The sequence below is a fragment of the Budorcas taxicolor genome, chromosome 19 (genome assembly GCF_023091745.1).
Source record: "Budorcas taxicolor isolate Tak-1 chromosome 19, Takin1.1, whole genome shotgun sequence".
NCBI lineage: Eukaryota > Metazoa > Chordata > Mammalia > Artiodactyla > Bovidae > Budorcas > Budorcas taxicolor.
In genome coordinates, this window is record NC_068928.1 from 19,123,555 (window position 1) to 19,149,530 (window position 25,976).

Genomic DNA, 25,976 nt, shown 5'->3' on the forward strand with positions numbered 1-25,976 from the left:
ACAGTCCCCAAGCTTCGGAGGACAGAATCCGTGCCCTCGGACATCAACAATCCGGTGGACAGAGCCACTGAACCCCATTTCGGAACCCTCCCCAAAGCACTGACAAAGAAGGTACCATGTCAGGAGAACCCTCGCCCAGGGTCCCTTTCTGTGACACACGCCCAGGGTGGCCGTCCAGTAGGGAAGTGTGATGCTGCAACCCGGTTGCACGGCCAGAGGGTAGCCTTCGGGGATCTCATGTTTAGCCATTTCGTAGGTTTCACATTTGTGTGCAAACCATAGTTATGTGACAATACCCACCCCCCGCATTTTTTAATTAATCGATTTTTGGCTGCAGCGGGTCTGCGTTGCTATGCGGAGACTATCTCAAGTTGCGGCGAGCCAGAGCCGCTCTGTGGTCGTGGAGCGTGCTCAGGCTTCTCGTGGCGGTGGCTTCTCCTGTTGCGGAGCACGGGCTCTAGCGCTCACGGGCTTCGGTTGTACTTCAGCGTCAGGAACACTGATAACTCATCTGATCTGCACAGTGGTTCTAAAAGTCACATGCTGATGTCACTGCCGTCTTTTTTTTTTTTTTGGCTACATTGTGACTTGTGGGATCTTCGTTCCCCAACTGGGGATCGAACCTGTGCCCTCGACAGTGAAAGTGCAGAGTCCTAACCACTGTACCACCAGGGATTTTTAGAGATGAAGAAACTGCGTGCGAGGTTCCCTGTGGGTGAGAGGCAGGCCCGGAGCGCGTGGGTGCTGTGGAAGGCAGGGCTGTGGGGCCGTGCTCCAGCCGGGCCCCTGATGCCTGCCTTGGCAGCAAGGAAATGTGTCTATGGAATGCTGAGCGAATGAGCAACCCCATGAGGCAGCAGCTGTGAGGCCCTGCTTATGTAGACAACACACCATGTGGCTGAGATGCGTGGGCCGATTCGTCCAGGGTCACACAGCCGCTGACTCTGGGCTGGGGTTCATCCTTCCTCAAACAAACCCCCTGCCCTTGCTGGCCTGGCCTGATCGGGATGAGGGGTCTGGGACGTGGTGTGTGAAGGGACAGAGTGGGGGTGCAGGGGGTGCAGCTACCTCCCCCTTTAGCTTGACAGCAGGCGGTGTTGGCCGTCACTGGACAGTGAGACCCACTGCGTGGCTTTGGTGGTTTCCAGAATCGCCCCCGCATCCCAGAGCCTTGAGGGCCTGCCAGAGAGAAACCGGTTCAGCTTAGCTTTTTTAACCCAGGTTAGCCCCAACTTTTTTGAACAGAACTGCCTGCCTCACCCCCTGAGGAACTGGCGTTTGGTCTAGGAGACACTGGTCAGGCCCATGGTCCCCCAGGCATGGACTCGGTTCCCCGGTGACCCTCCCTCAGGGGATCCTCTGGCCTTGCTAGAGTGGCCCAACTGGCAGATCCACCTGCTGAGTGGTGGGAGCACTTATTAGGCACCCAGTGTGTGTGTGTGCCCAGTCACTCAGTCATGTCTGACCCTTTGCAAACCCCATGGACTGTAGCTCACCGGGCTCCTCTGTCCGTGGGATTTTCCAGGCAAGAATCCTGGAGTGGGATGCCGTTTCCTCCTCCAAGGGATCTTCCCGACCCAGAGATTGAACTCTATCTCATTGGCAGGCAGATTCCTTTACCACTGAGTCATCTGGAAGCCCCACCCATTGTGAACCACCCACTAAAATAAATACTTGTCAGAGGCTGAATTTAATTCATTAAAGGACCCTACTCTGTGGTCAGCCAAGAGCTAGGCCCTGGGTGTGTGACAAGATGTGGCTCTTGCTTTCCTGGGACACACACAGTGTGGTGGAGAGAGTCTTCAGAAAACCACCCCTGCAGCTGGCAAACCATAGTTCAAGTGCCCTGATGAAAAGTTCTCAGGGCCCTGGGAGGATAAAAGCGGGGTAGGGGGAGCCTGGCTTCCACCAGGGCTGTGGGAGGACTTCTGGGAGGAAAGGATGCTTGAGCTGAAATCAGAAAGATGAGAGGAGCCCTCCAGGGGTCAGGCATTGAGGTTCAGGTTTCCCTGTGCCGTCCTTCCCTCTAACATTACACCCATAAGCGCCAGGGCACCCTGGCTGGCCTCCTCCTTCCCAGGTGGGGAGGGGTGGGCGGGCAGGCCGGGCTGGGTGGCCCCTGCCACTCCCCGTGTCTTTGGTCCTGCAGGAGCATCCTCCAGCCATGAACCACCTGGACTCCAGCAGCAACCCGTCCTCCACCACATCCTCCACGCCCTCCTCGCCCGCGCCTTTCCCAGCGTCGTCCAACCCATCCAGTGCCACCACGCCCCCCAACCCCTCGCCTGGCCAGCGGGATGTCAGGTTCAACTTCCCAGGTACCACACCTTGGGGCTTTCTCGGGCCTGAGGGATGGGGTTGCATATCCCTTCTCTGCCCATCATCCTGGCTGACTCAAGGCCAAACCGTCTCTACTGCTAAGAGCAGTAGCTGAATACTGAGTGTATCACCATATTTAAACCTGCCGTGATTGTACCCATTTTACAGATGGGGACACTGAGGTTCAGAGGGAGTAAGTGGCTTGCCCCCAGCTGTAAGCAGCAAAGCCACGATCAAAGCCAAGTCTGTCTGATGTAAAGCCTGGGTTCTTGACCTAGTCCCCAGGCTGCCCCCCTGTGTGTGGGATGGCTTCTCGGGGGCATTGTTCACTGACTCGGGGCTCCTGGGCTTCTGAGAAGCAGGGCAGGCGGCACTGAGACCTGGGGCAAGCTCAGAAGGCCAGGGCAAAGGAATCCGGGGCCCTGTGGCTTACCTGCTCTGGGTCTGGACAAGCTGCTTAAGGGGGCACTTCTGTTCTTTTTTCTATAAAACAAGAGACCATGTGAGGCTGGAGTTAGGTTATCCCCACTGTGTGGGTGAGGCCACAGAGTCCACCCAAGGGTGTGTGCCAGAGCTGAGCCGACCTCTGAGCACGGTCCTGGCTGCCCTGGGTCTACAGGGACAGGGCTCCTGCCACTCGGCCAGGCCTGGCATGTCCCACCTCCCCAGGGGGCAGAACAAAGCCCACTGGCCCCCTTCAGGACTGAGCCCCAGCCCTGGGCTCCCAGGCAGCCCCTTGAAACCGGTCTCGGCCCTCAGTGTGTTTCAAGCTCAGGGAAGGAGGGCAGCCCCGGTTTGCTCCGGGCCCAGTCAGGCTGGCTGCCAGCTTCAGCCTGTGGACTCCAGGCCTGGCCCCACCTGTCACCAGTCCCCAGGGCTCCAGGCCGAGGAGAACAAAGGCATGGCTTTCCCTACGCCAGGGGACCTCCGGCTGGGCAACCTCTCTAGCTTCATCTCCCCAGGTTCCCAGGACTTCTTTTGGGGGGCGGTGGTGAGATTTTTTAGGACTCTTTCTTTTTTGCCTTAACATGCATGTGGCTGGCTATCTCCCGACACTAATGCATCGTTCCAAGCCTGCCCCTCCCTCCTCCGACCCAGCGATGGCCACGTGATTACACTCCTCTGTTCTGCTCTGTCATTGTGATGCTCTGAAACCGGGCCTTTTGCTGAACCTTCTAGTCTGAAAGGAAAGAAAAGGCTTTTTCTGAAAGGAAGAGCCTGTTTGAGAAACAAGAGTCACTGAAAAAGTCCTTTGTGTGACATCAGCCGGAGCTTCTTAGCTTCCCTGATGTCCCGGGCTGGGCCGGCATTGTACCCTGCACGGAGACCTCTCTGGTCATAGGCTGGCTGGGCTGGCAGTTAACGTGGGATGGCACCTCCTCCCATAGTCCACCCGCTCCATACTGTGCGGGAGCATTTTCGGGTATGTCTGAGGCTAACCTGGGAGAAAGGTTATTTTTTGGGTGGTGATATTGAATGGCAGAAGCCTCAGTACCTCCAGGTGTGAACGTGGGCTGGTGGATTTTCCCTTCTTCTGCACACAGATTGTTCAGTGTTTTCAGAATCTTGGTTTTTCTCCCCATTATATTTTGCCCTCCTGGGCTCATGTGCAGTTCACAGAGGAGCAGGGGGGCTGGGAGGTGAATGGAATCGGCTGCAGCAGGGTGGCTCCCAAGCCTGGGTCTCGGAACCCCAGTCCTCCAGTGCAAGAGCCCTTACTCCCAGGGGATCCTGCCAGCACCCACTCTCTCCCAGCTCTTTTCCTCCTTCCTGCATGGAGCGCCCCGTCCTGGCCAGGCCCACCTGGGACGGGGCAGGTGGGGTAGGGGCGCCCCAGCCCTGTAACTGGCCCCTCTCCCCCAGCCCCTGCCTCTGTCCCCTCTCCCTGCGCTGCCTTTGCTCTTCTGTGTGTGACTCACCTCCTCTTCTGTTTAAAGCTGCCCACTTCATTCATCATAGACAGCAGTTTATCTTCCCAGGTGAGTCCTTTGCATGGTTCCACTAACTGTCCCTTGCCGAGACCCCCTCTGTCCAGCCTGAGGACCTGTGTGTCACACCCATCTACTTTGAGAGCTGACTGTCTGTTGAGGGTGGGCAAGGGGGCAGAGTGAGTAGCCTTGAAGCCAGCCCTTCACAGGGTCAGTGCCTTACCGCGAGGACCCTTGGCATCCACCCTCCCCTGCCTCTTTGCAGAGGCTGCAAGCAACTTGTCCAGGGTCACAGCCAGGAGGTGGCAGAAACCCAGTTTGCAGAATAAGGGGAGAGGACCTTTTGCTGATGCCTTTTGTGCATCTGACAAGATATCATCTTCTACATAATGGCAAGGAAACTACTACACTTTCTTAAAGAAGACCTTGCCAGTTTGGGAAGGTCTGCTGCTAAGTCACTTCAGTCATGTCCGACTCTGTGCGATCCCATAGACGGCAGCTCACCAGACTCTTCTGTCCCTGGGATTCTCCAAGCAAGAACACTGGAGTGGGTTGCTATTTCCTTCTCCAAATGCATGAAAGTGAAAAATCAAAGTGAAGTCACTGAGTCGTGTCCAACTCTCAGCGACCCCATGGACTGCAGCCCACCAGGCTCCTCCATCCATGGGATTTTCTAGGCAAGAGTATTGGAGTGGGGTGCCATTGCCTTCTCCGGGGGAAGGTCTGCAGACTTCATTTATTTGGCGGGTGTCTCCTTCCAGAGCCTTGCCGCACAGCGCCGTCTGCTGGCCATTGTTGGAAATGCCTGCCGTGCAGAAAGTTGAAAGAAAATTGTCAGACGTTCTCATTAATTTCCTTCCACAGAAATTGTTTTGCACACCTACTATGTGCCAGCCTTTGCACGTGTGACCATATTCCTGCCCCTAAGGAGGTCATACTCTTTAGTATTTATTTCTCTAATTGGAGGTGACAAGCAACAGTATAAGTAATCTGTGACTTTAATTCTGAGTTTAGTCATATGAAGGTTGTATGTGCTTTAGATGAAGACTGTAGTTAATTGTTTTCCCTGGATTAAACAGGCCTGTCTTGAAGTCATGGTATTTTGGTAATTCCAGGCCTTTCTATTCCCCATCCCAGCTCCATTAGGGGAGTGACTGAGAGCACTTGTTAGCTCTTATAGGTGGTTTCTCAGGCTGTGCAGGCTGGCTAGGGGAAGATCCAGGCTCCCTGAGCTGCCTCTGTGGTTTCACACCCATTTTTTTCTGTGGTTCCCCTCCAAGAGCCTGCCTGGTTACTGCTCTAGGGTGACATACGGGGGAGTACCCTTGAAAGCTTTGGGAGGACGTGGCTTTTCTTCTAGAAGGGTCCATCTTGCTCTGAAAATGTCGGGGGAGGAGGAAGGAAATACAGTTCCATTAAAACAGATACGGACACATATGGAGCAGAATACAGATTGCTCTCCTAATATTTAAGGGAAAGTGTGAAGCTTCAGAGACATTTTGCCTCCCCCCAACTTGGGGTGCTGTTTCTCCCCAGACTCCCAGCTACCCTGTGTCACCCTACCTCTGTGCATGTGTTTTTCCTCTATGGAAACATTTGAGCAGCGTTGGGTGGGTAGAAACATCAGGCTGCCTTTGACAGTCTGCAGACATAAGGTAGTGGTGTCTGGGGGAGCCTTGGCAGAGACTTCCGGGGTTTAGGATTCCCCAGAAACTGCACACAGGATGCTGGGTACATGTGTGCCTTTCTCTGATAAGAAGGTCCACCAACTCTATCAGACTCTCTCAGAGGTCTTCTGGGACTTCTGTGAGGTCCCAGAAATATTGAGAGGGCTTCCCAGATGGTACTTGCGGTAAAGAATCTGCCTGCCAATGCAGGAGACGCTGGTTTGATCCCTGGATCGAGAAGATCCTCTAAAGGAGGAAATAGCAATCCACTTCACTATTCTTGCCTGGGAAATCCCATGGACAGAAGAGCTGGTGGGCTGCAGTGCATGAGGTCGCGAAGAGTCAGACACGACTGAACACGCAGGCAGAGATGTCGAGAAAGCCTCAGGAATAGCCTTGCGGAGAGCCCAGAGGGAGGTGAGGGAGATTTGCTGGCTGATGGAAATTCTCTTTGTTCCAGCAGACAGGGGGAGGCCCTGATTAGCTCCAACCACCGCCACCTCCAATCTCGTCTTTTGCTGCAAGAGGGGGTGAGGGGCCCACCCAGCCCTGAGGCAGCCAGCCTTTCTGAGCAGGGAGCAGAGAGAGCAGAAAGCAGCCGGCAGCAGGCGCAGCCATGGGGAGAGGGGAGAGCTGGCCTGTGCGGCACTGGCTCCACCCTGCGGTGACCATCTGCCCAGTGTTCTCCGGATGGGGGCCTTTTGGTGCCGAAACTGGGAAAGCCACCGACTCAGGCGTCAGCGCCAGCTGCCCGATCCCGGGGTCCCTGATGTGGGGACTGTGCATTTGTCTCCCCAGAGGGCTGCTCCGCCAGCCACCAAAGCTGGAAGCTGAGGGGATGGGGCCTCTGGCTCCCACCCGAAGCACCCGGCATCCGTGCCAGGCACCCGGTGTCGCTAATGAGCCACCTGTGAGTCTGGCCTTTGGCCTCTGCTGGCCCAAGGGTCTTGCCACCTTCAAAGGTTGTTGCAGCCAGCAGCCCCTGCCTCAGAGGCGAGGAGGAGGGTCCGGCCCACACGTCCAGTCAGTAGGGGCCCAGTTGCTTTTTACCACTTGCTTGTAGGGGGCCTCAGGGCGATGGTGGCAGAAGTCTCAGCTTCCACGCTGCCTGGAATCCCTGCCCAGGGCAGAGCCATGTGGAAAAAACCAAGTGCCGCGAAGGCTGCGTCTGCACTATTTTAGGGAAAGCACATGGAAGTGGCCCCGAGAGCCCGCGTGCGACCCAGGGAGGGGCTGCTGGGGAAGCACCTCTGCCCTGTGTCTCCGGGAGTAGTGGGAATGGGCCTCATGCCTTGTTTTTTTTTTTTCCTTTTTCTGCAGACATTTCGGCATTTCCACAGGCAGCACCGTTTGCCGATGGAGCAGACAGTTCCCGGTAGGCATTGTGCGCTTTCTCCTCCTTGGGGACTTGTTAAAGCTGGACCCACTTCCCTGACCACCTCCTTCATCTACCTTTATTAATATTTTTTTAACATTTTATTTTATATTGGAGTATGGGCGATGAACAGTGTTGCGATAGTTTCAGGTGGACAGCAATGGGACTCAGCCAAACGTATTCCGTGTATCCATCCTCCCCTCGCCCCAGTCTCCCCTCCCACCCAGGCTGCCACATAACCCTGAGCAGAGCTCCCTGAGCTCTACAGCAGCACCGTGTTCTGCCTCCACATTTAAATCTCTGGCCCTCTAATTTCAGACCTTACCGTGGACCTGGGCAGTCAGATGGAGCACTCCTTGGGCTAATCCTCCCTGTGACCCAGTTAACTCAGCCACAGGGTTTTATTTGCCTCCTATCACCACAGTCAGCACTGGGTGGGGCTGCCTGTGCACCAGGAGCTGTCTAGAGACCCAGGAGGGCTGGGCAAAGGGTGCCCAGCCTTAGAGAACCCTAATAATACAGCTCCTGTTCATGACGCTCCTTGGGCGTCAAGAAGCCCTTTCTCGGTCAGGCCACATCGAGCGCTTGACTCACCTTGTTTTGTAGAGTGCTCAGCCGGGAGTAAAGTTGGTGTCATCCTTGACATCCAGATGAGGGGATCAGCTCAGAGAGGTTAAGAAGCTGCAGTAAGCCACACAGCTTAGGGAGTAACGGAAGCAGTCCTCAGGTAGAATTCCAAATCCTGTGCCTGGGCTCGGAACCCCATACTGGTTGTCAGATTTGAAAGGTCGCTGATGGTCACTGTCCACCCCTCAGCCCCCACCACCCTCAAGTTCAGCCTGGGGAAGGCCAAGGCCAGAGAAGGGAAGTGGGGTCTGGCCTTCGGCCTGCTGTGTGTTTCCACAGCATCCAGACTGCCTTCCCCGTGGCCAAGTGGGTCAAAGGAAGGGCCCAGGCCTGGCACCCTGTTCTCAGACCTCACATGGGGAGTCCCCTGCTCAGTCCCGAGTGGCCCGGCCTCGGGATCTCCTTGACAAACCCTGCCTTACTCTTAGGCTTGACGACCAGCCCAAAGCAGATGTGTCGGAAGATCAGGAAGTGGAGGTGAGTGATGGCAACACGCGAGCCATAGACGGAGCATCTCTTTCCTCTCTCCCCGGCTCAGTGCATGGAGGCGTCTGGGAGCGTGTGGGCACCCAGCTCTGGTGGGGGCTATCTCAGGTGCCCATCTGCTGCACCAGATGCAGGCAGTGTGCAAGGCAGTGAGAGCAGTGAGGGGTGCCACGAAGCAAGCTTCCTTTTGCTCTTCTGTTTTTTTGAGGCTAAAGTAAGCTCTTCATTCCTGTGGTTTCCACCTCCAGCCAAAAGGCCTGGGCCCTAGCCCAGGAGACTCTCCCTCAGTCAGTCTGGGGTGGGACCAGGCAGTTGGATGTTATCAAATATTCCTGGGTGATTTTGACTGTAGCTGGGGCCAAGGACTGCTGCCTTGACCCTTGAACCAGTGTCACACGAACCTGGCAAGTGTGCTGGCTTATGGAGCCTCAGCAGACTGATTTACTCTTGCCCAGAGGAGTCACGGGCTTCCTGGGTGGTGCTAGTGGTACAGACTCCACCTGCCAAAGCAGGAGATGCAAGAGACATGGGTTTGATCCTGGGTCAGGAAGATCCTGTGGAGTAGAAAATGCCTGGAAAATTCCATGGGCAGAGGAGCCTAGCAGGCCCCAGCCCATGGGGTCCCTAAGGGTCAGACAAGACTGTGCGACTAAGCACAACAGGGCACACAGAGGAAAGTCCCAAACTCTGTGTTTAAACAAAAGCATAGGACTTTGTTGGTTTTCCAGTGGCTAAGACTCTGCACTCCCAATTCAGGGGGCCCAGGGTTGATCTCCGGTCAGGGGACTAGATCCCACATGCTGCAACCAAGTGTCCGCATGTTACAACTAAAACTCCTGCATGCTGTAACTAAAAAAAGAACAGAAAAAAGATCCCACATGCTGCAACTAAGACCTGGTGCAGGAAAATAAATGAAGTGAATTAATGTTTTTAAAAAAATAAAAGCATATCCAGAAAGGGTGTTAGTGTTCTTCCCCAGCGATTCGGTATTGCTCCTAGGAGCAATGTCTTGGAACATGGGCGAGAAGAAGGGCCACGCTCCGTAGTTGTGGATTAGGACGTTGAGACTGTGTGGTGCTGAGTGACCCGTCCACTTCGCCCATGAGGTCTGCATAGAGCTGTGACTAGAGCCCAGGCCTCCTGACCCCAGGGCCCTCTGCTCCCCGACCTGGTGGGGGTCTTGGGGGAGGGAAGTCACCTGCCCCCAGGCCTGCCGCCCCTTCTATTCCCTCCTCCTCTCCTTCCAGGCCGAAGAGCCTGAGGCCAGCAAGTCAGAGGCCGAAGACGACGAGGACGAGGTGGACGACCTGCCGACCTCCCGCCGGCCCTGGCGGGGCCCCATCTCGCGCAAGGCCAGCCAGACCAGCGTGTACCTGCAGGAGTGGGACATCCCCTTCGAGCAGGTGGAGCTGGGCGAGCCCATCGGGCAGGGCCGCTGGGGCCGGGTGCACCGCGGCCGCTGGCACGGCGAGGTGGCCATCCGCCTGCTGGAGATGGACGGCCACAACCAGGACCACCTGAAGCTGTTTAAGAAGGAGGTGATGAACTACCGGCAGACGCGGCACGAGAACGTGGTGCTCTTCATGGGGGCCTGCATGAACCCGCCCCACCTGGCCATCATCACCAGGTAACCCGGCCCTGCCCTCCCGGGGGTGGCCTCCGCCCCCTCCCCTTTCCCTGGGGGCCTGGTTATCTGTATGCCCCTGGAGGGCGTTTTCATGTAGAGAGGTACAAAGAAAAAAACCTGGGACTTCCCTTGCTGTCCAGGGGTTAGCACTTCGCCTCCAGTGCAGCAGGTGTGAGTTCCATACCTGGTTGGGCAGCTGAGATCCCACATGCCTCAGGGCCAAAAAGACAAAGCCTGTTATACAGAGTGAAGTAAGTCAGAAAGAGGAAACCAGATATTGTCTATTAACGCATATATATGGGATCAAGAAAAATGGTCCTGAGAACACTGGAGTGGGTTGCCATTTCCTTCTTCAATGCATGAAAGTGAAAAGTGAAAGTGAAGTCGCTCAGTCGTGTCCGACTCTTAGCAACCCCATGGACTGCAGTCTACCAGGCTCCTCCGTCCGTGGGATTTTCCAGGCAAGAGTACTGGAGTTGGGTGCCATTGCCTTCTCCGGACATATATACACTGTCATATGTAAAATGGATAGCTAATGGGAAGTTGTTATATAATATAGGGAGCTCAGCCGGATGCTGTGTGACAACCTAGAGGGAAGAGATGGAGTGGGGGTAGGAGGCAGGCTCAAGAAGGAGGGGATGTATGCATACTTACGGCTGATGCACGTTGTTGTATGGCAGAAACCAACACAACATTGTAAAGCAGCAACCCTCCAATTAAACATAAATTTTAAGATACTGAAGCAATATTGTAACAAATTCAATAAAGGCTTTAAAAATGGTCCACATTTTAAAAAAAATCTTAAAAAAAGAAGAAACCCCCAAAATGGGGTCTGATTTCGCCATCATACAACCCCACTGACATTAATAAATAAATTAATGAAAGGATACCTAAAGACAGAGAAAATTCAAATGTTCCAGAAAAGTGCAAAGTAAAAACCAGTCTCCTCCCACCCTACCTGGGTGCTTCTGTAAACAAAGGTGGGTACTGTAAACAGTTCCTTATCATGCCTTCCAGTCGAATCAAGGAGTTTGTATACACTCATGTTTTTAAGGGCTTCTCCGGTGGCGCTAGTTGTAAAGAGTCCAGCTGCCAATGCAGGAGGTGCTCAGCATCCCTCAGACCCCAGCCTCGGTGCTGTCCATCATTCAGCCTTCCGTCTCTGTCTCATCTACCCAGTCCCAAGAGAGGTCTGAGTCTGCTTAAAGGGAATGTGGCACTAGTGGTAAAGACCCTGCCTGCCAATGTGGGAGAAATGAGACGTGGGTTCAGTTCCTGGGTCAGGAAGATCCCCTGGAGGAGGAAATGGCAGCCCACTCCAGTATTCTTGCCTGGAGATTCCCATGGACAGAGGAGCCTGGCGGGCTACAGTTCACAGGGTCAAAAAGAGTCAGACACGACTGAAGCTACTTAGCACATATAGTAAAAGAATAAAAGAACATTAACAAAACATTTAACGCGGCCGAGGGAGCTGGAACATGGAACAGTAACCATCGACCGATACTCCAGACCCTGAGGGTCGAGGAATCTTATCTCGTTGGAGACAGTTCCTAAAAACTAGCCCCTCCCTCAGATGGCTTAAGTCGTTTTCTCCCTGGAGCAGCAGCAAAGCCACCCATTTTTGCTAGGTCCTTCCTCACTCCAGGTTTTGCTTTAAATATTTATGTATTTATTTGGCTGTGTCTGGTCTTAGTTGCAGCTCACAGGATCTTTCACTGTGGTATGCTGGCTTAGTTGCTTCATGGCCTGTGGGATTATTAGTTCCCCAATCAAGGATCGAACCTGAGTCCCCTGCATTGCAAGGCAGATTCTTAACCACTGAAGTCCCTCACCCCATTCAGGCTGGGCCCCTGCAGCAATGAGCATCAAGGGGACTTTGCTGGTGGTCCAGTGGTTAAGACGCAGCGCTTCCATGATGGGGCAGGGTTCGATCCCTGGTCCCGATGTGCCATGAAGTGCGACCAAAATGAAACAAAGAAGGAATGGCATCAGGTTGGTCAAGAAGGATTCTGGCCCCCAGGGTCCAGGGCATGGAGCTGGTGGACACAGCTCTCCCTGGCTCCACAAGGGCTGAGGTCAGGCTGCACAGGCCCCAGATCTCTGCCTAACTCTCTGCTCTTCACAGCTTCTGTAAGGGACGGACGTTGCACTCGTTTGTGAGGGACCCCAAGACATCTCTGGACATCAACAAGACCAGGCAGATCGCCCAGGAGATCATTAAGGTAAAGGTTCCAGAGCTCCTAGCTGTCTCCCAATCCATCTGCCGGTGTCCAGCTGGTGGTGGTGGCTCTTCCGTCTCTCCCTTTAGCTTGGGTGCCTCATGGATGGGACCTCCATCTCCTTCTCTCTTTCTTCGTCTTGTCTGCTGGGAACTGAACACACTGGAGAAATGCAGTGGGCTTTAAAGACAGATGGTCTGAGTTTGAATCTTGGTGATACCAGCTGTGTGACTTCAGGCAGGTCGATTAGCCTCTCTGAGCCTCGGCCTCCTCCCCTGTAAAATGGGGTTGTCTGCGTCACCTCCCTCATTGGATTGGTGCAAAGGTAAACTGCGATAATCCGTGGAGAGACCGTTGAGCCACTAGTGCTTGGCGAAAGTCTGTTAGAATTGATTAAGGTTTGGGGCAGGTATTCTGCCTTAAAGTTTCTGAATCTAAGTTTCATGCACACAGGCCCTCAGACTCAACTCAGGCAGCCTTTTTCTTTTGCTTCCATCTTTTCCAAGTAATTAAACAAAAGTGAAAGAAACGCTTATTTGTTTCTTAATTTAGCAGCAGACAGGGTCTGAGAAAAACTCCATCAGGCCTGGATGGGCTTCCTCTTCCTGCTTCTTGTTTTTGCAGAAAAGCTTTCTCTTACCAGCTCCCACCAAGTTTTTGTCCCTGTCCTGTCTTCAGTTTTGCTTCTTTTCTTTTTTTCTCCCTCCCTCCTTCCATCCATCATGTGTGCACAGCATTGGAGAGGAAAAGATAAAAATCTCAGTGACATTTAGGAACACCAAGGTTTCTCCGCGACATTTCCGCATAGCAAAACGAACGCCTGGGCTTCCCTGATGGCTCAGTGGTAAAGAATCCACCTGCCAATGCAGGAAACGCAGGTTCCGTCCCTGAATCGGGAAGATCCCCTGGAGAAGGAAATGGCAGCCCACTCCAGTATTCTTGCCTGGGAAATCCCATGGACAGAGGAGCCTGGTGGGCTACAGTCCATGGGATCAAAAAAAGAGTCACACACACAAAAAGAGACACAGCTTAGCAACTACACAACCACAAATGAACGCATTAAACTTTTGCAGCCCCCTAAACCAAAATGTCACATGTATGCCTTCATCTGTAGTCTGTCTCATCACAGAGAAGTTGGGGGGAGCTGCAGTGTTATACCTACTCTGTGATATCCCCAAATCTGCTGGGCCCTGCTCCCCTAAACTGTTGTGTCTCCTTATTGTCAGGACGCTGGGGAAGTCTGGGTGCTGAGTTAGGCTGAATGAGTCATCTGGAAGATTCCAGGGTAGAAGCTGCTCAAAGGTTTTGGAGCTGCAGAGCCAGAAGCAAACTCTCTGCTGGCTCATTTATTTTCCCCATCCCCCTTCTTCTGGGAACTTCTAAGCCACTTCATTTTGTATGCATCTTTGATACTTTGAGGCTCCAAATAGAATAATGGGGTCTTGACCTTTGATTCAGAGAAGGCAATGGCACCCCACTCCAGTACTCTTGCCTGGAAAGTCCCATGGATGGAGCAGCCTGGTGGGCTGCAGTCCATGGGGTTGCGAAGAGTCGGACACAACTCAACAACTTCACTTTCACTTTTCACTTTCATGCATTGGAGAGGGAAATGGCACCCCACTCCAGTACTCTTGCCTGGAGAATCGCAGGGACGGGGGAGCCTGGTGGGCTGCCGTCTGTGTGGTCGCACAGAGTCGGACACAACTGAAGTGACTTAGCAGCAGCAGCAGACCTTTGGTTAGAGGGTTTGGGGGGCCACCTCTGAAGTGTTGTGAAATTATAGGAAGGGAGGAGAGTTTGTGCTCCAGACCCGGGCACTCTCTATCTTGTCTCTGGCTGTTTGAGGCTGTGGCACCTGTTTTATTAACAAGGCTCAGAGAGGTGCAGCCACTTGTCCTCAGTCACACAGCTGGTCCCTGTTCAACCCAAGGTGTGGTCTTTGGCTCTCTTTGGTCACTGGGGAAGCCTCGTGCCTTGGTTTGGTTTGGGAAGTGGGCAGATATTTTAAGGGGGATCGTCTTGCATTCAGGATGGAGTTTTGGGAGAGAGTAAGTCACTCTTTTTGAAACCTCCCTGTTTCCGTGGTGGGATGACAGCTCTCAGTGGGCCTGAGGGAAGTGGCCACAGTGAACCCTGCACTGTCCCATCTCTTACAGAAGAGCATCTGCCTGCGTACATTCTTCTCGGATGAGCTCCAGCCCCACTTGGTCCAAGCTCTGGGCTCGGCTGAGTTCTGTCTGCTTCTGCCTCGCAGCTCGTTCCTTCTCTTTCCTCAGTGGGACTTGCTGACCTCTCCCCTCCTCACCCCGAGATACCTCTGAAGGCAGGGAGATTTTTCACATGTGACGCACCCTTGATGTGGGAGGGAGGGAGGTGGGCTTGCACGTGCCTCTTTCTGACTTGGCAAAGATGCCCACTTCAGTCATGGCGTCATGTACCCCTCTTCCTGTTCCCAAGCACATCAGGGTACCCGGGAGTCCTCGGTTTGACCTCGGATGAGAGCATGCCTGCATCAGGTCACCCACATCCCGTGTGCCTGGCCAGTCAGTGTTCAGTGCAAATAAGGCATTGGTTAGAAATCACCCAGCCTGGAGCTGGCACTCGGCAGATGAGGAAACTGAGGCTCAGAAGTCAAGTCCAAGGCCACACAGTGAATTCGAATCATCTGAGCTGGATTTCAGTCTTAGTCCAGGACTTCTACGGCAGCACGGGCAGTGGGGCCACCTGAGCTCGGGGATACCCCCTGTGGGAATTCCACTCTGTTCCCCACTCCCAGCCCAAGCCTTTGCTCAGCCTGAGAGGCGAGGCTAGCTGTGCAAAGCCTGATGAGACCTTAAATCCTTGGGTCTTTTGTGACTTAACACAGAGGGTAAAGACTTCCCTGGAGGTCCAGTGGTTAAGACTCCATGCTTCCAATGCAGAGGGCACGGGTTTGATCCCTCATTGGGGAAGATCCCACATGCCTCACAACATGGCCAAAAAATTAAAAAAGAAACCAAACAAAACACGGAGGGTAGCATCACAGTGAACCTTTCTATACTTCCTGACCACCCCTCCCCCAGAGCCCCCCATCCCCCCTTTCTGCACTTCATCTGAGTATAAGGTGGATGTGGGGCAGCAGCACTGACTAGCCTGGAAGCAGATCTCAGCCGTGCTGCTTAACCGCTGCGTGACCCGGGCAAGGGACTGCCTGTCCCTGAGGCTAGGTTCCCTCCTCCGTGAAAAGGAGACAGCCACACTGCATAGGGCTGCGAAGGTTAAATGAGGGGCCTGGGCTAAGGCATCTGGCTCAGGGCCTGGCCCAGGGTAGAAGCTAAGCCATCATCATTCGTCTTCCCTCCGCCCCTGACGTGAGGCTCTCTGTCTTCCAGGGCATGGGGTACCTCCACGCCAAGGGCATCGTGCACAAAGATCTCAAATCCAAGAATGTCTTCTACGACAATGGCAAAGTGGTCATCACAGACTTCGGGCTGTTCGGGATCTCGGGCGTTGTGCGAGAGGGACGGTCAGTTGGCCTTGGGCGTCCAGAGAGACTGGGGTGGTGCTGGTGGGCCTGAGGCCTGGGCACTCTTGCCGTTGGTGGCCGAGGGCCAGCCCTGCTATAGGAAAGGCCAGGCCTGCTCTGCTCCTGCTCTTGTGGTTCTGGTTCAGAATCAGATTTGGGTGACCTTGAGGTCCCTCATAGTGCTTAATTCTCAGGCTGACCGCCGAGGAGGCTGGGTCCCCTCACTCGCATTTTCCCAGCATCAGGTTCTAGTTCCACGAATCCTGAAGGAGAAAGGCTACTCCCCCAGCCTCAGGACCCCAGGAGGGAGGGCCAGCCCCAGGCCAGGTTGTGAGCCCCACAGGCAGTTCCCAGCTCCTGCACTGAGATTCCCACTGCTCTCCCAGGGTAGCGAATCGGAGCCCTCGGGGGAGCTCCTGGCCAGTACTGTCCTTGGCCTGCTTTTCTAGAAGAACCTGCTTATCACTCCTCTGTAACATCCCCCCGAAGCGCGGGTGCCTTGGCAAGTGCACCATTGGCGTGCTGCTTTTCTGAGCCGTGCACGGGGTTGCAAGAGTCAGATATGCCCTAGCCACTGAGCACACACACACGTGGTGGCGTGCCAGCCCTGGGGCAGACACGTGCCCTGCAGGCCGCGCTGCCGCCCGCTAAAGGCCCTGTCCTTGCCCTGGCTTCTGGCCTCCAGGCGTGAGAACCAGCTGAAGCTGTCACATGACTGGCTGTGCTACCTGGCCCCCGAGATCGTGCGGGAGATGACCCCTGGGAAGGACGAGGACCAGCTGCCCTTCTCCAAAGCTGCCGACGTCTATGCATTCGGGTGAGGAGGCACCTGGCGTCCTTCTTCCTGGGGCCTCTGTGGCCAATTGTGGATGAAACAGAGGGCCCTGCTGGCTATTGGGGGGCAGCGGGATGTGCTTTGAGGCTGGTTCAGCTGCTTGTTTGGGCCAGTGACTGTGTCCTTGACCTTCTGTTTTCCCCACCTGTAAAATGGGACGAATAGAGCTCTCCCCTGGTAGAGCTGTTTCATGAGGACCGAATTAGGTAATTGTATAAAATACTTAAGGGCCTTCGCAGGTGGTGCTAGTGGAAAAGAACCTGTCTGCCAATGGAGGAAACCTAATGAGATGCGAGTTTGATCCCTGGGTCAGGAAGGTCCCCTGGAGGAGGAAATGGCAACCCACTCCAGTATCTTTGCCTGGAGAATCCCTATGGATAGAGGAGCCTGTCGGGCTATAGTCCATGGGGTCACAAAGAGTCAAACACAACCAGAGCGAGTAGGCACACATGCATGAAATGCTTAACTCTGGGCGTCCTTCTCACCTGTTGCTCCCCAAGGACAGTCTCCAGAGCTAACCAAGAGCTGTCCTTCTGGGAGGAGGGGGCGGCTTTCCACGGTGCCCAGGGCAGAGCTGGCATGCTGACAGATAGACACACAGAAATGCAGAAATAAAACACGAGACAGATGCGTAAAACCTTCTCTGAGCCATTGAAAAAGAAACCGGTGAAGTCAGTTTCAATAGATATTTAACTCAGTATGGCCAAGATATGATCATTTCAGCATGTAAAAAGAAACCGGTGAAGTCAGTTTCAATAGATATTTAACTCAGTATGGCCAAGATATGATCATTTCAGCATGTAATCAAAATAAGAAATTCAGGAGATATTTTATGCCACAGAGCTTTCAAAAATGTGGTGTATTTTACACCTCAGTTCCCCTCCCCACATTTGAGTTACTCAGTATCCTCACATGTGTGCCCTCCACCCCGTCCCTGTGTTGGTCAGGGTGGGTCTAATGGAGACGGTCCCATGCAGATGAGTCGAGAAACGCTAGGGTACTTGGAGGGTCAGAGTGAGGGCCCCATGCCATAATCTCTTGGGGGATCCTTTCCTCATGGGTGGGCTCTTCCTGCCCTGACCTGTCACTGTCATTTCCTGAGCACCTTCATGTGCCAGGCCCAGGCTGGGCATTCCTGTCACTCCTCAGAGGACCTTGGCTGTGGGCATCTACCCCACTGAGGTTGAATGGTTGTACCAGGATCTCTGCCCAGAGCCAGCAGTGTCTCAGACTTCTCACCACACTGGGAGCTCAGGGCCCCGGGTGGACTCAGGGTGGTCCCAGAAGTCTGGCAGGTGAGGAAGGTGGGCTGAGGGTCCGGGGTCCTCAGGCTGGGCTCCAGGCATCATGGCAGCAGGTGCCCCCCCCTCGCCCCACGCCCTGCTAGTGTGAGCTGAGCGGAGCCGTCCAGGAGCTCACGCCGTGTGGGTGGGTGGTCTCCACAGGACTGTTTGGTATGAGCTGCAAGCCAGAGACTGGCCCTTGAAGAACCAAGCTGCAGAGGCCCTGATCTGGCAGATTGGAAGCGGAGAGGGCATGAAGCGAGTCCTCACCTCCGTCAGCCTGGGGAAGGAAGTTACCGTGAGTAGCTGCCCTGCCCTGGGAGAGGGTGGTGGGGCTAGAGGGCCGGCGCCTGGCTGCCCTTCCTTCACCCACCTGAGAAGCGGAACCGCGAAGTGGATGCATGTCAGGCTGGCCTCCGTGCTGCTGGCTAGGAGGCCTGTGTGCTTCCCAGGTGGCGGGTGGTAAAGAATCCACCTGCCAATGCATGAGACACAGGAGATATGGGTGTGATCTGTAGGTTGGGAAGATCCCCTGGAGTAGGAAATGGCAACCCAGTCAAGTATTCTTACCTGGAAAATCCCAAGGACGGAGGAGCCTGGCGGGCATGGGGTCACAAAGAATTGGACATGACTGTGTACACACACACACACACACACACACACACACACACACACACACGAAGCCTGTATCCTTCACTACCCCACTGCTAACTTTTAAAAAACAATTGTCTTAAAAAAATAGAAAGGAAATAAAGCTCAAGGTTTTCTTGAATTATGAGAAAGATAATAAAGCCTGTATGTTACTTATTAGAAAGATAATAACAAATTTCACTGCCTAAAGTACAAACAGTGGGGTTGTGGTAGTGTCAGGTCTTTCTCCTTCATGTCTTTCTCGAGTGTTCGAGAAGCCCAGCAAATTTGTTTTCAAGAGGCCAAATCATCACAGGTTTGCTGCCCTCGCGTGACTGATGGTTTGTTTCTCTGCATCGCCGTGTGTGAGTTCACCCCGCCTGGCACCGTGAAACGTGCAGGAGTCCAGGGGTGGTGTTTCCAGTGTTAGCCATGCGCTCATGAGTCAGGTGGGCCTGGAGCAGACAGATGCCAGGGGGTGTTGATAAGGAGCTCCAGGGGGTTCCTGGGCAGCACGGCAGTGGAGGCCTCTGGGGGGACCACCCGGCACTCATTCAGGTGAAGTGCTGCCTAGGCGGTGAGTGTCACACCTGCCCTGTCGTGTGAACACCTTCTGCCTGGTCGTGTGTGCAGGCCTGTCTTCTACAGGAAGTTCTCCTGAGTTGAAAGGCCGACGGGGTTGCAGTGTAGATGAGTAGATCTGGAGAGCAGGCGGCAGGAGGAGGGCTTTGCTGTCACTTGGGGTGGGGAACAGCTGCTCTGCTGACTCCGCTGCCCTGCGCCCCGCCCGTCTTGTCACTCCCGCCTCCATGCCTGCAGTGCCCGGGCTTCCGCCTCTGCTGCAGCCCCGCCCTGGGCACCTTCTGAGTATCTCACCCGTCAACATGCTGCCTTCTGCTTTCCATTCTGAATGTCTGTGATCTCTTTGCTCTGGCCTGTCTTTTGGCTTTGTGACTGTTATCCCAGGGAGGTCAAGGAAGGAAGGAGGAGAGGCAGGCCCATGCTTTTCATTTTAACTGGAAGCCTGGGAGTGCTTCTGAAATTCAGTGATTTCTTGGCTATATTCCAGCCATGGCTGGTCACCTCAGTGTCGGCAGGAGGGTCAGGGGACCATCCGCTTGCAGGGATGGGAGGTGGTGCCTGGGAGCATCAAAGGGACCCTGGGCAGAGGGCCTCAGCTGTGCCCCTCTTGTTCCCTACCAGCTCTCATGCCCTATTGTGGCATCTCGCCTTGCAGGAGATCCTGTCCGCCTGCTGGGCCTTCGACCTGCAGGAGAGGCCCAGCTTCCCCCTGCTGATGGACATGCTGGAGAAGCTGCCCAAGCTGAACCGGCGGCTCTCGCACCCTGGGCACTTCTGGAAGTCTGCTGAGTAAGTACCCCTCAGAGATAGACCTGCAGCCAGGTGTTGGGGATGGGGCACCATCTGCTCTGTCTGCCTGAGACTTCTACCTACGGAACCCCTAGAGCTGGTTAGCTGGAGAGGACTCATTCCCTTGCCCAAGGGGTACTGGGATTCTGTTCACCACATTTTAAAAAACTTTTTATGTTAGAGTACAGCCAGTTAACAATGCTGTGATAGCTTCAGGTGCATAGCAGAGCGACTCAGCCATGCATATACTGTATCCATTCTCCCCCCAAACTCCCCTCCCATCCAGGCTGCCATATAACATTGAGCTGAATTCCCTGTGCTATACAGTAAGTCCTTATCAGTTATCCATTTTAAAAATAGCAGTGCATACATGTCCATCCCAAACTCCCCAAATCCCCCTCCACTATCCTTCCCCCAGCAACCATAAGTTCATTCTCTAAGTCTGCTGTTCACCGCATTTACTTTGGAGACTCTTCTACAGGCTGGTGTCTCCCATCCTCCTCTGTGAAAACCTCCATATCACTGTTATCAGCTCAGTGCTAAATCTGGGCCCAGGCTAAGGCCCCAGCAAGAAGTTTCTGCCTGGGAAAGGGCAAAACAGAGCTTCACCAAAACCAGCAGAGCGGCTGTTGCTTAAAATGGCAGTCTCCTGACAGAGCTTTCAGCCCCCTGAGCAGGTTACTGGGGCTGCATCTCTGGGTTTAAGTGCCGCTTAGACACTGGAGGCCCACCCTCCTTCTGTGTAATGCTGATCTTCGGCAGCCTCAGTGCCAGGGTGGTCTCCACTCCTCTCTTCTGAGTTCTGCCTCCTCCCCTTTTTTCTTCATCCCTCTGGTTCTCTCTGCCAGATCCCTCATAAACAGACGTCTGCCCTGCCTCTGCAAGAATCTGGGGAAGTCCTTCCTTGTTCCGGCCTCAGCTCCACAGCTGGACAAAGTGGAGGGGTGGGCAGACGTGGCCTAAACATGGGAAATAGTTCAGCTTTGCAGGCCGAGAGGGAAACTGGAGTGACAGCTCTTGTCAGTGGGGTTTGTGGTGCACCCAGCAGTGTGCGAAGCAGTGACACAACTGCATGCAGTCTGTGTCATAGCAACTCAGCTCTGCTGTCTGGTGTGCGGGCAGTCACAGACCTGTAAGCCACGGGCAGACTGGTGCTAGTAAAGCAGTACTTACGAATGCTGAAACTTGAATTTCCTATTATTTTAGGCCATGAAATAGTCTTCTTTTGATTCCCTCCCCCGCAAACAATTTAGAAAGGTGAAAAAAACAAACAAACATTCTTGGTTTGTGGCCCGTACAGAAACAAGTGGCAGGTCACATGTGGCTGGACGCTTGGGCAAGATTCATGGCTTTGAACTTTGTTTTAAGTGAAAGGCACTTTCTAGAAGTGAAATCTGCCACAGCCCCAGAACATGAAGATAGAACAGATACAGTGGGGCTTCCCTCTCTCTCTTTTTAAAATATTTGTTTGGCTGCAGTGGCATCACTGACTCAATGGACATGAGTTTGAGCAAACTCTGGGAGATACTGAAGGACAGGGAAGCCTGGTGTGTCATAAAATGTCAGACACATCTATGCTGCTGGACAACAGTGGGTCTCAGCTGCGCCATGTGAGATCTAGTTCCCTGCCCAGGGATCAAACCCAGACCCCCTTCACTGGGAGCTGGGTGTCCTAGCCACTGGACCACAAGGGAAGTCCCAAGTGGTGCCTCACTTGATGGGAGTTGGAGGGAGGGCAAGAGCATAGCCCCCGGAAAATCTGTACCCAGACCTCACACCGGCCCACGAGTGTGGTGGTGTCAGTACCTCCGTCTTCCAGAATGAGCTAGATATGGTCTCCGTCACACCTTTTTTTTGCCTGTTTTGTATTTTTTACAACTCTAAAATGATCACTTTTTTGTGGCCTGATTTGACAGACACTTAGTTTGCCAGGTCGTTTTGAAAATAAACCAAACCAAGCTTTGAGTTGAAGGGGAGGAGAGGCCCAGGCTGAACCTGTGAGGAGGACTTGTTGAAGAAATGTGGCAACTGAAGCCCGCTGTAGGGACAGTCTGAGGAATGACGATATGTGGTGAGGGAATACTGTACCTTATAATGAAGATTCAATTCAGTATTTTGCACTTCAGATGGATCAGAGTCCAGTACAAATAGCGGGTGACAGGATGTTGCTGTCAGAGGCGTGGGCTTTTCCCAGAGAATGCTGGCAGCTGCACCACCCCTGAGGTCACATGCCAGGGCTGGGCCTCCACCAGCACAGAGCTGATGGTCTAGGTTAAAGATAAGCAGACGTGCACTGTAAGCCCTCCGAGCAGGACGCTGTCTTCTCACCTCTGTATTCTCAGCTCCTAGCACAGTCCCGGGGGTGTAGTAATCACTCAATAAATATTTGGTGGGTGAGGGGATGAAGGAGGGAATGACGACAACATGCTGAGTGCCAGGCAAAAACCCAGCCTCTGTGGGCACGCTGCCCTCACCCCCGGGAGCTTGAGGAAGAGTCTCCAGAAGAGAGCAGTCACAGGAGCTGGGTTTGGGTGGGAGCCTGGGGCTCTCCTGGTCTCATAAGAAGTTCAAGGATCTGGTCTGTCAGATGTTGGGAAGTTTTTTTGTGTGCTTGAATTATGGTCACAGCAACTTTCAAAATTTTAATTTTGAATTATGTACATAGCTTGTGGATGAGTTACACGGAAAGGTTTTCAATAAAAGACTTTGAAGCATAAAGGTAAATTTGGCTCGTTTAGCAAACCAGGCCTTGATTTTCTCCTCCCCAAAAGAGAAGGCTGCACTGAGCGGCTGCTGACATTCAGGAGATGATTCCAGATTCCTGAAAGGCCATGGAGCCCCACCTTCTCTTTCCACACGTGGGACAGAGAGTCACAAATAGGGATGTTTCCTGCCCAAAGTGATCAGTTTTAGCCCCCACAGGGAGAGAATGCCAGCGTACCTCAACAAATCTATATCAAAGCTTTCTGTTAATGATTTTTACTTCCACACACTCAAGCCTCTAATTCTCATTTTCTCTTTTCTGTCCCATCTATCTTGTTGCTTATTTTTATTTTTGGGGGGTGGTGGATGTGCTGGCCTCTCCTGTCATCTCCCCCCTCTCCTGCCATGCTGATTCCTGCGGGCCCCCCTCCACCCACCCACGCTGGGTGTCCATCTCCATCACCTGCTGGACTGCGTTCCTCCCACGCCTGGCAAAATGGTTGCGGGCACTCCCAGGCGCTGGCGGAGCCGCTACTACGGGAAAGGACGTTCCGGTCACCCTGACTTTGGGAACAACTGTCCAGTCCTGGAGGAATAGTGTGTCTTCTGCCATTTCCCCGATCCTCGGCCTGTTTGCACTTAACCCTTTGCACATCCTGTCTCCTACTGTTTCTGCATCCAGCTTCCCCTTCTTGGCGGGTGGTATTCCCATAAACAACAGTGATGCTCTGGCAGCTCACATGGCCACTGGCACGGGCCCTGCAGGCTGTTTCTGTCCCCAGGCTGAGAGCAGACTCACAGCATGTGGCAGGGCCTCTATCCACACAGCATGGCAGACAATGGCTTGTTCTAGGGAGGGCAAGAACTCAGATTGCTGGCCTGGGTCTCCAGAAGCCCCTCTGGCTGGATCTTAGAGAAGAAAATGCAGGGACCAGACAGTAAACTCCAAGATGTCAGTTTCAATGAGGAGCGGTGGGCCTGCTGGTCGACCTCTGTTCAGCATTCTGTGGCTGTGTTCCAGAGGAAAGCTTGGGGGAGGTTCTCTATGCCAGGCTCCCTTCCAAGCTTGCTCTGCTGCCAAGCATGGACTGGAGTGGGGATGTTCTTTCCTCTGTCTACAGGGAAAGAGGGGCCCCTGCCCTGTGTCCTGGCCAGGCCTTAGCCATGGCCCCCTGTCCCCTCCCCACGGTCTCAGGCTCTGACTCTGCTCTCTCCCCTCTTGTCTCTCCTCCTGTAGGTTGTAGGCCTGGCTGCCTTGCATGTTCGGGGCTTTCTTCCTCCTAATCCACGCTCGGCACTGCGACTTCTACTCCAGCTCAAACAGCGCTGCGGCCACTAACCCAGGGAATGCGATCCTGCCGCCCCAGCCTCTCTGCTGAGACTTCTTTCTGCTTTGTTTGTTAAAACTGGCCCTCGCCCCGCCCTGTGGCCCCTTGTGTGCCTGAGTAACAGCTTTCCATGGAGGGTCTCCCTAACAGCCCCCTCGCCCCCAACCCAGAACCTCCTCCCTGGACGCGACTTCATCTCTCTGCCCCACTTCTGTGGGGTGGTCCCGTCTCCCTACTAACAGCTCAAAGAGAGAGATCCCCCCTCGCCCACACCCCGCAACATACCCACCCTTCGCAGGGTGTGTCCCCGGGACGGGGGCAGGGTTTTGCTTGGCTCTTAACCCACGAGGATCTTGTCCAACAAGGAGTGGAATGATTTCAGAGCTGCCTGCGGTCCCCTCTAGGCGGGCTGCTGGTGTAACATCACAAGTTCTATTGCCATGAAAGACACCAGCTGGAAGGGGTGTGTCCTCGGCCACACAGACACCTGGGAAAGTCGTCCTGAAGCAAGGGGTGGGGCCTGTCTCCAAACAACTGTGAGAAAGCTTCCGGTCCATCCCCGCGCCCTCACAGCATCACTCCCCTTCCACCTGACCTGTGTAAACAGAAAGTGTCAGACCCCAAGCCAGCATTTGGCAAGAGTGTGGCTGACAGGTCTTGCACAGGTCCTCCATGGCTTACCAAACGCAGGTTCCTGACCCACCAAGACCTGAATCTGGGTGTCTGGAGGCAGAAGCTGAGAACCTGTATTTCAACCCGCTTCCCAGATGGCCCTGATGCCGGCCCCCCCAACGTTTGAGGACCATTTCTAGAAGGAGCATGCAAATATCACTCTCAAGGCTGGGGCTGAGTTTCTCTTCCCTCCCAGTTCTACTCGGAGAAAGAGGTTTGAGAATGAGCTGCCAATGAGAATGAACCCGCAGCAGTTACTGGGCACGTGGGGTGCTGGGGCTTTCGAGACAAACAGGCCACTGCCCTCCAGGAGGGAGCTGAGGCCTGGCACCTCTACCCCCCCATCCCCACCCCCGGCCAGGTGTGACCAGGAGCAGCTCTGCCAAGGCCACTGGCCTTATCATCACTCCCACTGCTTGGTGCGGCCAGGTCCTCTATGGAGCTTCTGGAACTGGCCTGCTCATTAGCTAACGTTGCCCAAATTCTGATCAAAATCTGCAGGGCAGTAATTCTTGTTTTTGTTCCTCTTTCAGCATTAACAGCAGCAAAGTTGTACCCCGGTTTGAAAGGTTTGGCTTGGGCATCGTGGAGTCCAGTAATCCAAAGATGTAGCCAGCTGTGCAGTTTTTCTGATGACATATTTCTTTCTTAAATGTGTCTCTAAAACATCCGAACCACCACCACGACAAAAAAACAATGCTCTTCAAAATGCCAGCCACCCTCCTAAGTGCCGCAAACCAGGAGCATGAGGCCTTGGTTTAGACCGTTCATCTGCAAAAACACTTGGGTCCTGGAAATGGAGCTGTGCCTGCTGTTTCTTAAAATGACATCACCAACAACCAGACCTGTCCTGACAGGCAGCAGATGTTTACATGTATGTTCATGTGGAGTTGGACTTGAGGTTGTACAATAGGTATTAATAAAAATAACGGTCTGTGCAGAGGTTGCTGGCACCGTGGGCCAGGATGGCAGAAGGGGCCCTCCCCTCTGGAGGTGCCCACACTGGACCAGAGGAAGAAAAGCATCATGATTGTGGCTGGTCTCCTGGCAGGACAGGCGGGGGTTGGGGGGTGGCAAACACAGGGTTTGACCAGGCTTCTACTTTGGCCCTAAATCCTATCACCCCTCATCCTATCAAAGAGGTGTGGTCTCTTCCTCCTCTTGCAGGTGAGACCCTGACCATGACCTTAAGCTGGATTAACAGGGTCAGGAGTCTGCAGAGAGCTTGAGTTCACCTTTGACCCCTGTAATCCAGTCCATATCTGCTGGAAAAGCAGAGACAGATCAAATCCAGATAACATCTGGACTGATCCAGTGGTTCCCAACCAGGGTCTCCACTGCCTATGGCGCTGTTTGTTTCATGAAGCCCCCAGCGGGACACCTGGGAGATGGAATGAAAGG

General features: G+C 54.0%; 1 protein-coding gene across 1 annotated transcript in view; it reads left to right on the forward strand.

The window, feature by feature from the left end:
- KSR1 (kinase suppressor of ras 1) overlaps positions 1–25,515 on the forward strand; it is a 157,089-nt gene extending 131,574 nt beyond the window's left edge. The window contains exons 9-21 of the mRNA XM_052657614.1: positions 5–111; positions 2,150–2,318; positions 4,257–4,298; positions 7,235–7,289; positions 8,345–8,393; positions 9,650–10,029; positions 12,155–12,251; positions 15,620–15,753; positions 16,439–16,570; positions 18,034–18,169; positions 19,739–19,872; positions 23,092–23,172; positions 25,109–25,515. Coding sequence (XP_052513574.1) covers positions 5–111; positions 2,150–2,318; positions 4,257–4,298; positions 7,235–7,289; positions 8,345–8,393; positions 9,650–10,029; positions 12,155–12,251; positions 15,620–15,753; positions 16,439–16,570; positions 18,034–18,169; positions 19,739–19,872; positions 23,092–23,172; positions 25,109–25,187 — 1,595 coding nt within the window. The 3' untranslated portion in view covers positions 25,188–25,515. The remainder of the gene's footprint in view (positions 1–4; positions 112–2,149; positions 2,319–4,256; positions 4,299–7,234; positions 7,290–8,344; positions 8,394–9,649; positions 10,030–12,154; positions 12,252–15,619; positions 15,754–16,438; positions 16,571–18,033; positions 18,170–19,738; positions 19,873–23,091; positions 23,173–25,108) is intronic.
- The last annotated feature ends 461 nt before the right edge of the window (positions 25,516–25,976 follow it).